At 44.3% G+C, this 15,932-nt stretch overlaps 1 protein-coding gene across 1 annotated transcript in view; it reads left to right on the plus strand.

Moving 5' to 3' along the window:
• The window catches only part of LOC140193874 (uncharacterized), an 81,103-nt gene that overhangs the window by 20,300 nt on the left and 44,871 nt on the right, over positions 1–15,932 (plus strand). Inside the window, 1 exon segment of the mRNA XM_072251010.1 lies at positions 14,089–14,875. Coding sequence (XP_072107111.1) covers positions 14,089–14,875 — 787 coding nt within the window.

The following is a 15,932-nucleotide window of genomic DNA, read 5'->3' on the forward strand; positions in this document are numbered from 1 at the left end:
AAACCCCATTTTCAGAAAAGTTGGGATATTTTCCAAAATGCAATAAAAACAAAAAACTGTGATATGTTAATTCACGCGAACCTTTATTTAACTGACAAAAGTACAAAGAAAAGAGTTTCAATAGTTTTACTGACCAACTTAATTGTATTTTGTAAACATACACAAATTTATAATTTCATGGCTGCAACACACTCAACAAAAGTTGGAACAGAGTTAAAATAAGATTGAAAAGTGCACAGAATATTCAAGTAACACCGGTTTGGAAGACTCCACATTAAGCAGGCTAATTGGTAGCAGGTAAGGTATCATGACTGGCTATAAAAGTTGCGTCCATCAAAGGCTCAGTCTTTGCAGGCAAGGATGGGTCGTGGCTCAGCCCTTTGTGCCAAAATTTGTGAGAGAATTGTTAGTCAGTTCAAAAGGAACATTTCTCAATGCAAGATTGCAGAGAATTCAGGCCTTTCAACATCTACAGTACATAATATTGTGAAAAGATTCAGAGAATTCAGAGACATCTCAGTGCGTAAAGGGCAAGGTCGGAAACCACTGTTGAATGCGCGTGATCTTCCAGCCCTCAGGCGGCACTGCCTAAGAAACCATCATGCCACTGTGCCAATTATAGCCACCTGGACTCGGGAGTACTTCGGAAAACCATTGTCACTCAACACAGTCCGTTGCTGCATCCAGAAATGCAACTTGAAACTGTATTCCGTAAGAAGGAAGCCATACATCAATTCTACGAAGAAACACTGGTGAGTTCTCTGGGCCCGAGCTCATCTCAGATGGACCGAAAGACTGTGGAACAGTCTGCTGTGGTCAGATGAGTCCACATTTCAGCTAGTTTTCAGAAAAAAAAAAACAGGCGTCGAGTTCTCTGTGCTAAAGATGAAAATGACCATCCAGATTGTTATCAACGAAAGGTGCAAAAGCCAGCATCTGTGATGGTATGGGGGTGCATCAGTGCCCACGGCATGGGTGAGTTGCATGTATGTGAAGGTACCATTGACTCTGAGGCATATATTAGGATTTTAGAGAGACATTGCTGCTTTGTTTGTTTGTATTTCATGTATTTTTTTCCCTTTTGTTAACTGCCTTGTCCAGTATTTCTGCAAAGAACCCCTCTGTTTCTGGGAAGAGGTCTCCAACTCTCAGTCAGGTGCTCAATGCTTCCTTGTCACCATCTCGTCTGCTCAGATTGTTGGGATGTCTCCCATGGAGGGTCATACTCATTCCACTGGTTAATGTTTTCTTCCATAGTGAAGATTCATTTTTCTGAGTTGGCCTCTCAGTTAAGTTTTCTAGTCTGTATTTCTTATCACAATTGCATATACACACACATTCAGGGCTCATTTCCACATTACGTGTCAGTTTCTGTGCTTCTAAAGAGTTGTCAGAAAACACCACTGTCCTCTAAAGACTGAAATCAGAATGGGAAACCATTAGTTGGATGTTCAACAGAGCAAGATCAGAAACCAGAGGCAGGTCTGCACAGGGCAGAGTTTGAGGCTCTGGACAATGGTCAGGGTAAAAACGTATGATGAAGGGAAGGGAATCAGCAGCGACGCGTGGCCATGAATGACAGAGTAGCAACATTTGGAAGCTGATTGAGAGATAACATCTTTCGGTTCACTGACTGATGACACAAACAATACCTGTGGTGAGATGCTCCACTGGTGGAGGAACATGTGTGTGTTGGGAATGGTTTTACCTGTTGAGGGAGTTGTTCCTGATTGTTTATCCTGTAATATTATATCTGGATGGTTATTATGGATTGTCCTATCTGAAATCATGTATTGATTATCATATAATGTGTTAGATTTTGACTGAAAGTGGATCAGGCTTGAATTTATGGTGCCGTTATGAAGTGCTGGAGGGCATTCATGAGTTTGTATTTTAAATCAAGATTTTGATGAATGATATTTACCACTTGATTGTACCTTTGTAAGTAATCAGATTGAGCTAAACTGCTGCAGGATCCTGAGATGTGTTGGATTGTGTCTGGTTTCTCTTGGCATTTTCTGCATTTACTGCCTTGTTTGTGTGTATTTCATGTCTTTTTTATTTTTATTTTCCTTTTGTTAACCACCTTGTCCTGTATTTCTGCAAGGAACCCCTCTGTTTCTGGAAAGAGGTCTCCAACTCTCAGTCAGGTGCTCGATGCTTCCTTGTCACCATCTCGTCTGCTCAGGTCATTGGGATGTCCCCCATGGAGGGTCATACTCATTCCACTGGTTAATGTTTTCTTCCATAGTGATGATTCATTTCTCTGAGTTGGTCTCTCATTAAAATTTTCTGGTCTGAATTTCTTATCACGATTGCATATACACACATGGAGCGTTGAATCCTGTTCATTTTTGATGGAAATATATACCTAGAAGTTTTATCTGACTGTTGTGTGATTTTTTTTTTCATGTGTGTTTTTTCTCTTCCTCCTTCTGTCCAAGGTAGTGTTAATCTAAGTGGGTTGAGTTTAAATAGTCTTTTCTAAAGTTGTCATTTCAGTTCTTATTTATCTTTGTAAATTTTACTGATTGAAATGGGACCAAGATATTTTCATTAAAAAGTCAGTGTCGGTATTGGTGAAACTGTTTATTGCCTTTGTTGTATTTGTCAACTATTCAGCTCTGTTTGGCAGGTTTTTTTTTCAGCCTTGAACTAAATTTTGTCAAAGGTTTTCTCGATTTTGCACTACCTTCTATTGTATTTGCTTGTTGATTTTCCAGATACGTGGGTGTCAAGAGTCCCAAAGAAGGGTCTTGGCCCGAAATGTTGATTCCCATCCATAGATGCTGCCTGACATGCTGAGCTCCTCCAGCACTTTGTGTGTAGTTCTCTAGATTTCTAGCATCTGCAGATCCTCTTGTTTCACAGATACTTGTATGTTTCCCGAAATAACAAGCCGGTAGTTGGGTTGCGTGGCTCTGTTGGTAAAATATTAAATAAAATCATTAGAAAGGGGTGGCAAAGGGCTGGAAGGTGTAGAATCTCTGTGGGTACAATTAAGGAACAGCAAATGTAAAAAAAAATCCCTGATGGGAATTGTATAGAGACCTCCAAACAGTAGTGAGTATGTGGTCCACAAATTACAATGGGAGATAGAAAGTGCGTGCCAAAAGGGCAATGTTACAATAGTCATGGGGGATTGTCATGCAGGCGATTAGGAAAATTAGGATGGTGTTGGTCTCGAGGAGGAATTCCTAGAATGCTTACAAGAAGTTTTTTTTTTAGAGCAGCTCATGGTTGAGCCCACTTGGGGATCACCTATTCTGGATTGGGTGTTGTAATGAACCGGTATTAATGCGGTCACTTAAGATCAAAGATCCCTTAGGGGCAAGTGATCTTAATATAATCCAATTCACCCTGACATTAGAGAAGGAGAGTCTGAAGTTAGATGTGGAATAAAGAGAATTTGAGAGCAAGAGAGAAGAATTGGTCAAAATTTAATTTGAAAAGAACATGGGCAGGGATGAAAACAGAGCAGCGATGGCTGGAATTTCTGGAAGGAGTTGGAAAGGCACAGGATATATAAATCACAAAGAGGAAGTAGTATTCTAAAGGTGACAAAACCGTGGCTGATAAAAGAAATCAAAGGCAACATAAAGTCCAAAGAGAGGGCATAGAGCAAAAATTACTAGGAAATTAGAGGATTAGATTAGATTATGAGGACACTCAGTCCTCATTTATTGTCATTTAGAACTGCATCCATGCATTAAGAAATGATACACTCCTCCAGAGTGATACCACAAAAAAAAAACAGGACAAACCAAAGACTAACACTGACAAGACCACATAATTATAACATATAGTTACAGCAGTGCAAAGCAATACCATAATTTGATAAAGAGCAGACCATGGGAATGGTAAAAAAAAAACAGATGCAAAGTTCCCATCGACTCCCAATAGTCCTGATAGCAGGCGGCAGAAGTGAGGAACTCTCTCTGTCATAAACCTCCAGGCACTGACAACTGTTGATGCATTGGAAGCATCCGACCCCAGCCGACTCTGAGTCCGTCTGAAAAATTCGAGCCTCCAACGAGCCCTTTGACACCAAGCATCCAGCACCATCTCTGCCAAGCACCTCGACTCCATTCCGGCCGCCAAGCGGCAAGCAAAGCCGAGGACTCCGGGCCTTCCCCTCCAGAGATTCAGCACCACACAGTAACAGCGGCAGCAAAAAAGGCATCTCAGAAGTTTCTCCAGATGTTCCTCCGTTCTCTCACGTCTGTCTCCATCAAATCAGAATTGTGCACAGCACCCTACTTGACAGATTACAGATATCATTCACTGGATTGCTGCCATCTTCTCCTCCTCCAAGATTGGGAAGCTTTTAAAAACCAACAGGATGCAACTAAAATAATTAAGAAGGAAAAGATGGAACACATAGGTGAGCTAGCCAGTAATATTAAAGAGGATACCAAATTTTCCTTCAGGTACATGTAGTGTAAAAGAGAGGTGGACGTGGATATCAGACCACTGAAAAATGATGCTGGATGCAAGATCATCCAGCAAGTTGCTCCATCTACTTGCCTTTTCCCCATAACCCTTGATTCCCTTACTCTGTAAAAACCTATCTGACTCGATCAGGTTCATGAGGGACTGTTGCTGCCAGATTCTGCAGTTCTTGCGGCTGTTCATCGCACCCAGGACTGAACCCTGGTCACTGAGCATTGGAGGAGCCTGTTCTGCTGTTATAAGCTTTAAACTAGACCAGTGATTAACATCGTGGATCTGTGAAAGATAAATCAGTTCTGTGTCAAATCTCGTGTCACAAGTACTTACTCTCTCTACCACACTCACACTGTACACTAGAGAGGCCACTCAGTCCATCTGGTCCCTGCCCATGTTTCTGTTCCATATTTTAAAATCCATCTCTGACGTTCCTCTCTCTCTCTCTCCCTGTGATGATGAGTTGGAACTAGTCACCACTCCGTTGGAGAAGAGATTTCTCTTGAATTTTATAGAATCATAGAAATCTGCAGCACATTACAGGCTGTTCAGCCCACAATGTTGTGCCACACCATGTAACCTGCTCTGGAAACCACCTAGAATTATCCTCACAGGTAGCCCTCTATTTTTTAAGCTCCATGTACCTATCTAAGCTCTTAAAAGACTCAGTCGTATCTGCCTCCACCACCGTCACTGGCCGTGCATTGCATCCACCCACCACTGTTCATGTAAAAGCATTACCTTTGACAACTCTCTTGCAAATACTTCCAAACACCTTAACGCTATGCCCCCTTGTGTTAGCCATTTCAGTCGTGGGGAAAAAAGCCTCCAGCTATTCCACGACCAATATCTCTCATCATCACCTGTATGGATTTCCTGCATGACTTTCTCTAGCTTGAATACGACGATGAGCTCAGTGTGGTTTTGACATTCCCCAGGGCTCCAGACTAAGGTGGTTAAACTTCTTCCCTGCTCTTTTGAACGTTTTGTGTCATTTTCACTCATTTCAAAGGACTGTGCTTTAGACAGCTGGGTTGTTGCAATGCACCTCTAAAGTCTAACAGCAGACTAGTGAGTGAATCTTCGATGGAGCAGAGCCAGAAACCAAAGGGTTGCCAGCCTGAGTCAGGGCTTTGGAGCTCCAGAGAGATATGGGGTCTAGAGTTTACGAGGAGGAGGAGGAAGAGGAATCAGGCCCACAGGATGTTCCTACAGATGAAAGATCAGAAACATTTGGAAACTGATTGAAAAAAATGCAAAACACTGGAGGAAATCAGCAGATCAGGCAGCAAATGTGGAGAGGAATATCTGGACAACGTTTAGGCCGAGCCCCTTCAGCATGCCTAGACTGTATACTCTGCTTAGTTACTGTCTGAACTGCAGAGCTCCTCCTGCGTTTTGTGTGTGTGCGTCTCTCGATGTCCAGCAACTGCAGCTGTGTATTATATCTGCCTTTGTAAGAGGATTGTACATACAGTTTGATATTGTGTGTATTGTTTATGGGAGCCGCTTTCTGCGCTAAAACAGCTGCTGAGGTTTCTATATACACAAAAAAAAACTGAGGTATGGACATGGAACCGGTGGTTGCCGAAACTATTAACGGCACCTTGTTTACGTCGCCGGCGCCGAAGCACCGCTCAAATGCGCAGGCGTAAAGGTTGATTAGATTTGCAATATCACGCATGCGCGCAGTACACAATAGCCCTCAGGATCATGGCTGCAGGATCGGACGCAGGATCGGATGCAGGTAAGCGAGTATCTCGGGGCGATTATTTTCAACACCGACTGAGGGACAATTGTTGTGACCTGCGGGCGCCGTGGCCCACAATCCCGGGACAGTCCTGCTCTCTTCCCTCTCTCTCAGCCCCACCATCCGTACACGGGCCCCGGGGAGCTTCCGGCTGATGAGGGAATGGGAACTGATGGATCTCTCAGACAGAGCTGAGCTCCAGCTATCTAAATGCAAGGATTAGGAACTCGGAGAGAGGGAACAAAATCTTTTACATCAGCAGTTGAGAAAATCACCTTTGTTCTAATTCCAATGACAAACAAGAGAAAATCTGCAGAAATCCAAGCAAAACGCAGAAAATGCTGGAGGAACTCATCATTAGTACTATTTTTCATAAATGCTGCCTGGCCTGCTGAGTTCCTCCAGCTTTGTGTGTGTTGCTTGTTCTACCTCCTCTTGTTCTGGACTTTTCTACCCGCGAGGACATGTTTTGACCCATTCTCTCTGGGTACATAATGGTATCAAACACCTTTGCCCTTGACAACAAGTAGCTTTCACATCACAAATCTGCCAGACTCCAATGAGACAGACGACTGCCCTTCCCTTCTTATTCATTGGCATTGCCATCAATGAGTTCACCACCGTCAGTCACCTGGGGGAGGGTTCATGGGAAATATTTATGTACAATACAGAAACTGGTGTTACCTGTGTGTATCGTGACAATGCAAAAGTTGCTGGAGAATTTACAAGTGGGAGGAAGTGGAGTGATATTTGGAAATCTGACTTTTTCAAGCATCATTTAGCAAGAAAATCACATATAGGCGGTGTGCAAAAGCTCTGGTTAGAAAATCCTTCATTACCTGCTATAGGCCTGCTACATAGGTTGTGTGAGAGTGCAGATGAACGTGATCGAACCCAGAGGAGATCAAAGTTCTTATCGCCAGTGATTTGCTTGCTGTTGAAATGAATAGCTCTCTATATAAAATACAGTTTATACATGTTGTTGTCACTGGGCAAGAATTGTACAGCACAAGATTTTTGCACACACTGGTCATTACAAATTAGAGGGGACATTGGTGGGAAGGAGGGGAGAACTACAGTGTCCCTGATACCCTCACATACCTGACTCCCTGTAACCCTGCACGTTAGGGAGTTGGAGCTGGAAATGGATGAATTCCGGATCATTCGGGAGTCGGAGGGGGTGATAGATATGACATGAAGAGAGGTGAGTTACACCCAAGATGCAGGACACAGGAAACTGGGTGATGGTCAGGAAGGGGAATGAGGTTAAATAGCCATCACTGAGTACTCTTGTGGCCAACTCCCACAACAACAGGTAGACCACGTTAGAAACTGTTGGCAGGGAATTAGCTGGCACAGGAAAGTCAAAGGGCTGATAGGGGATTCGTTAGTTAGGGGAACAGAACTAGAAGGGGACTAATATCCTAGTGGTCATGCTTGCTAGTGCTAGCGGATGTTAAACTGAAGTTGCAGGGCGGATGGGAGCCTGAATACCAGAACAGATAGTGGAGTCATTGAATTGAATTGACTTTATTACTTACATCCTTCATATACATGTGGAGTAGAAATCTTTATGTTCTGTCTCCATCTAAATGTGCAATTTATAGTAATTTATAGTAAATAGTATTTAAAACAGGACAGTCCGTATAATATAGAAATACAATTTTATCAGCATGAATAAATCAGTCTGATGACCTGGTGGAAGGAGCTGTCCCAGAGCCTGTTGATCCTGGCTTTCATGCTGTGGTACCGTTTCCCAGATGGTAGAAGCTGGAACAGTTTGTGGCTGGGGTGACTCGGGTCTTCAGTGATCCTTCAGGCCCTTTTTACACACCTGTCATTGTAAATGTCCTGAATAGTGGAAAATTCACATCTACAGATGCGCTGGGCTGTCCGCACCACTCTCTGCAGAGTCCTGCGATTGTGGGAAGTACAGTTCCCATACCAGGCAGTGATGCAGCCAGTCAGGATGCTCTCAACTGTATCCCTTTAGAAGGTTCTTAGGATTTGGGGCCCAATCCCAGACTTCTTCAACCATCTGATATGAAAGAGGTGTTGCTGTGCTCTTTTCAAAACACAGCCATGTGAGATCCTCGGTGATGTTTATGCCGAGGAATTTAAAGCTGTTCACCCTCTCAACCCCAGATCCATTGATGTCAGGAAGAGTTACCCTGTCTCCAGTCCTCCTGTCGTCCACAATCAGCTCCTTTGTTTTTGTGACAATGAGGGAGAGGTTGTTTGCTTGACACCAGTCAGATGTTGTTCAGACTTCAGACAAAGTCAGCAATGAGAAGGTTGCGCATGGTGCGACAAATATGCTGAGCTGTGTTTATCAAATGCAAGAAGCATCGTAGGAAAGCCAGATGAGCTCAGTGCATTGAATGGTGATATTGTTACCATTACTGGGAGTTAGTTGCACCCAACAGTCTGAGAGATTGAGAGGAACACATTTACAGAGAGATCACAGACTATGCCAAGAAACAAAGTTTGTTAACTTTCCATATATTGACTGGGAGACTCCCATACTGTGAAAGGACTAGATGGGGTAGAGTTTGTCAAATGTGCCCTCAGTTAATAGAATTCCTGACATGGTCATGTGCAATAAGCTGTTAGGAAATGATCCAGGGCTAGTGACGGAAATTAGTGTATGGGAACACTTTGCATCTAGTGATCACAAAGCCATGAGATTCCAAGTAGATATGGAAAAGGAAAGATCCGGACCATGGGTTGAGATTCTAAATTGGAGAAAGGTCAATGTTGATGGTATCAGGAAGGATCTAACAACAGTGGATTGGGACAGGCTGTTTTCTTGCAAAGGAGTACTTGGTAAGTGGGAGGCCTTCAGAAGTTAATTCTTGAGGGTGTAGAGTTTGTATGTGCCTGTCAAAATAGAAGTTGAAAAGTAACTGGTGCAGGGAACCTTGCTTTTCCAGAGATATTGAGGCCCCGGATATCTTGTTCCTCTAAGTGCCTCACGCTGCTGGGTGCAACCAAGACTCGTTAATGACTACAATATCATAATTCCACGCCTGAGCTCATCCGTTTTCTTTTTTTTGTTGTCTTCTGTTGGTTTCTGAAAGCTTTCCAATAGTTTTTATGCTATGATTTGCCTTCTCTTTGGCTTTTATGTTGGCTATGGTTTCTCATTTCAGCCACAGTTGTGTCCTCCTGCCTTTCCAATGCTTCCACTTTGGGATGTATCGATCACTCAGCTCCCGAATTGCTCCCAGAAACTCCAGCCATTGCTGCTCCTTTGTCATTCCCAACAGTTTTCCCTACCAATGAAGTTTGGCCAGCTTTTCTACAATAGAAACAGGAAGAAGTTCAGTACAGAAACATGTCATTAGGCCCATCTAGTAAATGCTGAAAAACCTTTTAAGCTGACAAATGCAAAGACCTGCACCAGGACCAAAGCCCTCCATACCTCTACCATCCAGGTACCTATCCAAACTTCTCTTAAATGGTGAAATCGAGCTGGCATGAACCACTTGTGCTGGCATCTCATTCCACACTCTCACAACCATTTCAGTGAAGAGGTTTTCCACAGGTTCCCATTAAATTTTCGTTAAATGTGGGAGGCGCTTACCCATGACCTTTGCTTATAGTCCCACCCAACCTCATTGGAAAAAGCTGCTTGCATTTACCCTATCTATACCCTCATAATTGTGTATACTTCCAACAAATCTTCAAAGCAATGTATGATTTCCTTGTTTATGTTTAGAGCCTATTTTAGGTGTATAAGATGAGGGGCATTGATCATGTGGATAGCCAGAGGTTTTTTCCCAGGGCTCAAATGACTAACACGAGGGGACACAGGTGCTTGAAAATAGGTACCAAGGGGAAGTCAGGGGTAAGTTTTTGACAGAGTAGCTTGTGTGTGGATCGCACTGCCAGCAGTGGTGGTGGAAGCGGATATAATAGGGTCTCTTAAGAGCCTCTTAGATAGGTACGTGGAGCTTAGAAAATTAAAGGGCTATGTGCTAGGGGAAATTCTCAGCAGTTTCTGGAGGAGGTATCATGATCGGCACAACACTGTGGGCCGAAGGGCCTGTAATGTGCTGTAGGTTTCTATGTTCTACGTTAAACAGCGGAACAACATCGACTGTTCTTTTCAATCCTCTGGTACCTCTCCCTGTCGCTAACAATGACTTATTTATCTCCGCTAGGGACCCAACAACTTCTGCACTTACCTCCCGTAGCATCTGAGGGAGCACCCTGTCATGTCCTGGAGATCTATCTACCCTAATCTGCCTCAGGATAGCAAACATCTCCTCTTCTTTAATCTGCACAGGGTCCATGATTTTAATGCCGCTTTCTAACACTTCCATGGACTCTGTCCATCTCTTGAGTAAATAGAGATGAAAAAAAAAATTAAGATCTTCCCGATCTGCTTTGTTTCCACACATGAATTGCAATTCTGGTCTTCCAGAGGACCAACTTTGCCCCTTGCAGTCCTCTTGCTCTTAATCTGTCCATTAGGATAATGCTTCATCTCCGCTGCGAGGGCAACCTCATGCCTTCTTTTAGCCATCTTGATTTATTTCTCATGTGTCCTCTTGCATATCTTACACTCCATAAGAAGCTACCTGCCTATCCCTGTTCTGCAACTCCATTTTGTGCTTCACCAGGGTCTCAATATCTCTTGAAATCCAAGGTTCCCTACAGTTTCTATCTTTACCTTTTATTCTGACAAACACATACCCGCTTTGTACTCTCAAAATTTTGCTTTAAAGGCCTCAATTTACCAAGCACACCTTTGCCATAAAGCAACCTGTCCCAGTCCACAGTTGCCAGATCCGAGTGTCATAATTCCAGGATTTGTTCTATGCCCTGAACACATCCGCCTTTCCTACGCTGCTCCTTGTATTGAAATATACAGGGCTCAGCATATTCACTGCACCATGCTCAACTTTTTCATTCCTGACTTTGTCTGAGGGCTGAACAGCATCTGTCTCCACAACCCCTCCACTAGATCAATAAAAAGGAGGTGCATACCAGGTACAGGCAGATAGGAACAAATGGGGTACTTAAGAAGTACAGGAAATTCAAGTGAACACTTATGAAAGAAGTAAAAGAAGGCATGAGGTTGCCCCAGCAGACAAGGTGAAGGAGAATCCTCAGGGATTCTGCAGATATGTTAACAGCAAAAAGATTGCAAGGGAAAAATTAATCCTCTGTAAGATCAGAATGGTAATCCATACGAGGGCACAAAATATATGGGGGAGATTTTACTGTATTTACTCCAGAGAGGGACACAGTCATTAGAAGTGAGGCAAAGCAGGACCCTTTGTGGACCCTGTACAGATTACAGAGGTGGAGATGTTTGCTGTCTGAAGGCAAATTAGCATGGATTCTCAGGGCCTGTGAATTTGTTCCCTGGGACCTACTGGAAGACAAGTGCAGAAATTGTCGGGGCCCATTCAAGGATATTTAAATCATCCTTAGTGACAGGAGAGGTACTGGTGGATTGGAGGGCAACCAATTTTGTTCCGCTGTTCAAGAAATGCTCTAAAAATAAACTAGGAAGTTACACACTGGTGAGCCTGACATCAGTAGTGGGAAAGTTATTGGAACATATGTGCAGGAACCAGATATGTAAGTATTTGGATAGATGTGGACTGATTAAGGATAGGCAGCATGGCTTTGTGCACGGTAGGTCACGTCTACCCAGTCTTATGGAGTTTCTCGAGGAAGTTATCAGGAAAGTGGATGAAGGCAAGGCAGTGGATGTTGTCTACATGGACTTTAGCAAAGCATTTGACAAAGTCTCATATGGGAGGTTGGTCAAGAAGGTTCAGTCACTCAGCATTCAAGATGAGATAGTAAATTGGATGAGACGCTGTCTTTGAGAAATGCCAGAGTGTGGTAGCAGATGGTTGCCTCTCTGACTGGAGACCTGTGACTTGTGGTGTGCCGCAGGGATCAGTGCTGGATCTGTTGTTGTTTGTCATCTATATCAGTAATCTGGATGATAGTGTGGTTAACTGGATCAGCAAATTTGTGGCTGACACCAAGATTGGTGGTGTTGTGGATAGTGAGGAAGACTATCATGGCTTGCAGTGCGATCTGGACCAGCTGGAAAAATGGTTTGAGAAATGGAGAACGGAATTTAATACAGACAATTGCGAGGTGTTGCATTTTGGTAGGACCTTGATCTTACACAGTGACTGGTAGGGCACTGAGGAGAGCTGTAGAAGGAAGGGATCTGGGAATACAGGTCGATAATTCACTGAAAGTGGTGTCACAGTTAGGTAGGGACGGAAAGAAAGATATTGGCATGTTGGCCTTCATAAACCAAAGTACTGAGTACAGGAGATGGATGTATTGTTCACGTTGTACAAGACATTGGTGAGGCCTAATTTGGAGTATTGTTGCAGTTTTGGTCACCAACCTGCAGGAAAGATGCAAAAGAGGTTGAAAAAATTCAGAAAAAAATCACAAGGATGTTGCCAGGTCTGGAGGACTTGGGTTATAAGGAAACATTGAACAGGTCATGGCTTTATTCCTTGGAATGTAGAAGATTAAGGAGAGATTTGATGGAGGTATACCACAGTTATGAGGGGTATAGACAGGGTAAATTAAAGCTGGCTTTTACCACTGATATTGGGTGAGACTACATGGGTTAAGGGTGAAAGGTGTAACGTTAGGAGGAACATGAGGGGAAACTTCTTCACACAGACGGTCATCCGGGTGTGGAATGAGCAGCCAGCACAAGTGGTGCCTGCAAGCTCAATTTCAACATTTAAGAGCTTCGTATCGGTACCTGGATGGTAGGGGTATGAGAGTAGAAAGTTTGAATAGCTCGGCACCAGCTAGATGGGCCAGACATGTTTCTGTGTTGTTCTTTTCTATGACTGTGAGAAGAATCTTAAATAATACTGATATTCACTCTCAAAGTTGCTGGTGAACACAGCAGGCCAGGCAGCATCTCTAGGAAGAGGTACAGTCGACGTTTTGGGCCGAGACCCTTCGTCAGGAGAATTCCTCATGTTTGTGCTGATATTCACTGTAATTCCATTCAGCAGCTGTGCAGACCAACCATACATCTCAGTAGGAGATATTTACATGGCGTTAAAACTGTGGCACTTTAAATTAACAGTACATAAAAGAAAATCCCAGCTGCACGTCAAGAAAGGCTATTTGTGTGAGAGTGTTTCAGTTACTGTGGGCCCAGGCGCCCATGCAGCTCAGTGGGAACAGGGAATAATACCAATGGAGAGAGTCAAACTGAGCCAGGTCACAGATTGGAGACAGCAGAAATGCCCCATTCTTATAGAGACAGAAAAAGCATCAGAAAGTTTGTTGGTCATCCCAGATACCAGCACAGTGCCCAGTTAGAAGATGATTTCTCTCTCCAACTTGGGTTGAACTTCACTGTAACAGTGTGATGTCAGATCACACCTTGGCAAATCAAATGATCTCTTCTGAAATGTTGTCCTACACCCATTGATGGATTTTGTGAATCTTTTTACAGGTTAAAAATAACAAGGAATTTGTCTACAGGAATCTCAAACACAACACGCCAGTTTTGCTGTCTCTGTCCAGATATTTAAGAAGTGGAGCAAGGGATTCACTCGATCATCCTTCCTGCTCAGACCGTAGGGAGGGATTCACTCGCTCATCTGACCGACTGGCACGCCCGTCATTTTACACAGGAGAGATCCCATTCATCTGCTCAGACAGTGGGTTGGATTGACTCGATCATTTGAACTGAAGGTACATCAGCAAGTTCACACTGGGCAAGGCTGTTCATCTGTTCTGTGTGTGAGAAGTGATTCAGTCGGTCTTCCCACCTGTGGACACACCAGTCAGTTCACACTGGGCAGAGGCTGGTCATCTGCTGAATTTGTGGGGAAGGATTCACTCGGTCATCTGACATAATGGCTCACCAGCCGGTTCACACCGGAGAGAGGCCGTTCACCTGCTCATTGTGTGGGAAGCGATTCACTCGGTCAGCTAAACTGAAGGTACATCAGCGAGTTCACACCGGGGAGCGGCCATTCACGTGCTTATTGTGTGGGAAGGGATTCACTCAGTCATCCACCCTAATGCTGCACCAGCGAATTCACACTGGAGAGAGGCCATTCACCTGCTTAGACTGCGGGAAGGGATTCACTCAGTCATCCACCCTACTGGCACACCAGTCAGTTCACACTGGGGAGAGGCCGTTCACCTGCTCAGTGTATGGGAAGGGATTTACTCAGTTATCCACCCTAATGGTGCACCAGCGAGTTCACACTGGGGAGAGGCCATTCACCTGCTCAAACTGTGCGGAGACATTCACTCGGTCATCCAACCTACAGAGACACCAGCGAGTTCATACTGGAGAGAAGCCATTCACTTGCTCAGTCCGTGGGAAGGGATTCACTCGGTCATCCAACCTACAGAGACACCAGCGAGTTCACACTGGAGAGAGGCCATTCACGTGCCTAGACTGTGGGAAGGGATTCACATCATCATCTAAACTGAAGGTACATCAGCGAGTTCACACTGGAGAGAGGCCATTCACCTGCTCAGATTGTGGGAAGGGATTCACTCAATCATCCCACCTACAGAGTCACCAGCGAGTTCACACTGGGGAGAAGCCGTTCACCTGCTCAGACTGTGGAAAGGGATTCAGTCGGTCATCCTCCCTCTTGGCACACCAGTCAGTTCACACTGGGGAGAAGCAGTTCATCTGTTGAGACTTGGAAGGGATTCGCTCGGTCATCTGACCTACAGAGACACCAGCAAGTTCACACTGCAGATAAGCCGTTCACCTGTCAGACTGTGGGAAAGGACTCCCTCACTCTTCCACCCAACAGATGAGATGTTAAAGGATAATTTGTCCTGATAACTTGCTGGAAATTAGATGCTCTCAGGTGATTACGTGGTCTTTGTCAAGTACTATTGAGATTTTAAAGGGTTAATTTGTGCTGATGACATGCAAGAATTTTGATACTAATCGCACACATAGTACTTGGGTGGATGACCTTTGCTTCTGCTTTAGGTGCTGAAGTATCTTTGTCTCGTACTATTAGTGTCGCCAGGCACGTGACTGTGGGAGTAGCTAAAAATTGTATCTTGTATACGTGACTGACTGTGGTGTAAAACCCTATAAAAAGGGAGGACTGTTCCCCTGTTCGAAGAGCATCGCTTGACAGGGCTCTGCAAGTACTGCGAAGTTTGTTAAGCGATCCTCCAAAAAGCTTGTACTTGCTTAAATAAAGAATCCTGGCTATCCACAGAAGTTGGCGTATTGCATTTGTATCAACTGTGTAAGAATCTCAAGAAAACAAACCGACATGACGTGGTGACGAGGATGGGATTATAACTTAAACGGAGCTCCTAGGCGGAATGAATAAGTGATCAGTTGTGTGATGGTGACGTGAGACGGATGGGCCCACAAGGTAAGATTTAACTTGATCTCTCTCATTAACCTATCACTCAGTCGACCCCTTGTCCGCTGGAGCTCTGTAGTGACGGAATCCCTGGGATACCTTACGCACTAGTACGCCGACGGATTCGTCTCAGGGAGGTTCGAGTCCCCCGGAGTTCGGAGGTTAGAGTCCTCAGAGCTGCAAGTTTTCGGAAAAGGAGGTGAGAGTCCTCCAATAGTGGGGTTCGAGTCCCCGAAAATAAGGTTAATTACAGTGTCCATCTCAACTCAGACCGGTTGTTAAGACGGGAAGTCCCCCACGCAAAGGTCAGGACCCTGAAGTGTGTGTGTGGAGAGCAAAGACACTGGGCTAGTACA

Source organism: Mobula birostris, unplaced genomic scaffold (genome assembly GCF_030028105.1).
Source record: "Mobula birostris isolate sMobBir1 unplaced genomic scaffold, sMobBir1.hap1 scaffold_947, whole genome shotgun sequence".
Lineage (NCBI taxonomy): Eukaryota > Metazoa > Chordata > Chondrichthyes > Myliobatiformes > Myliobatidae > Mobula > Mobula birostris.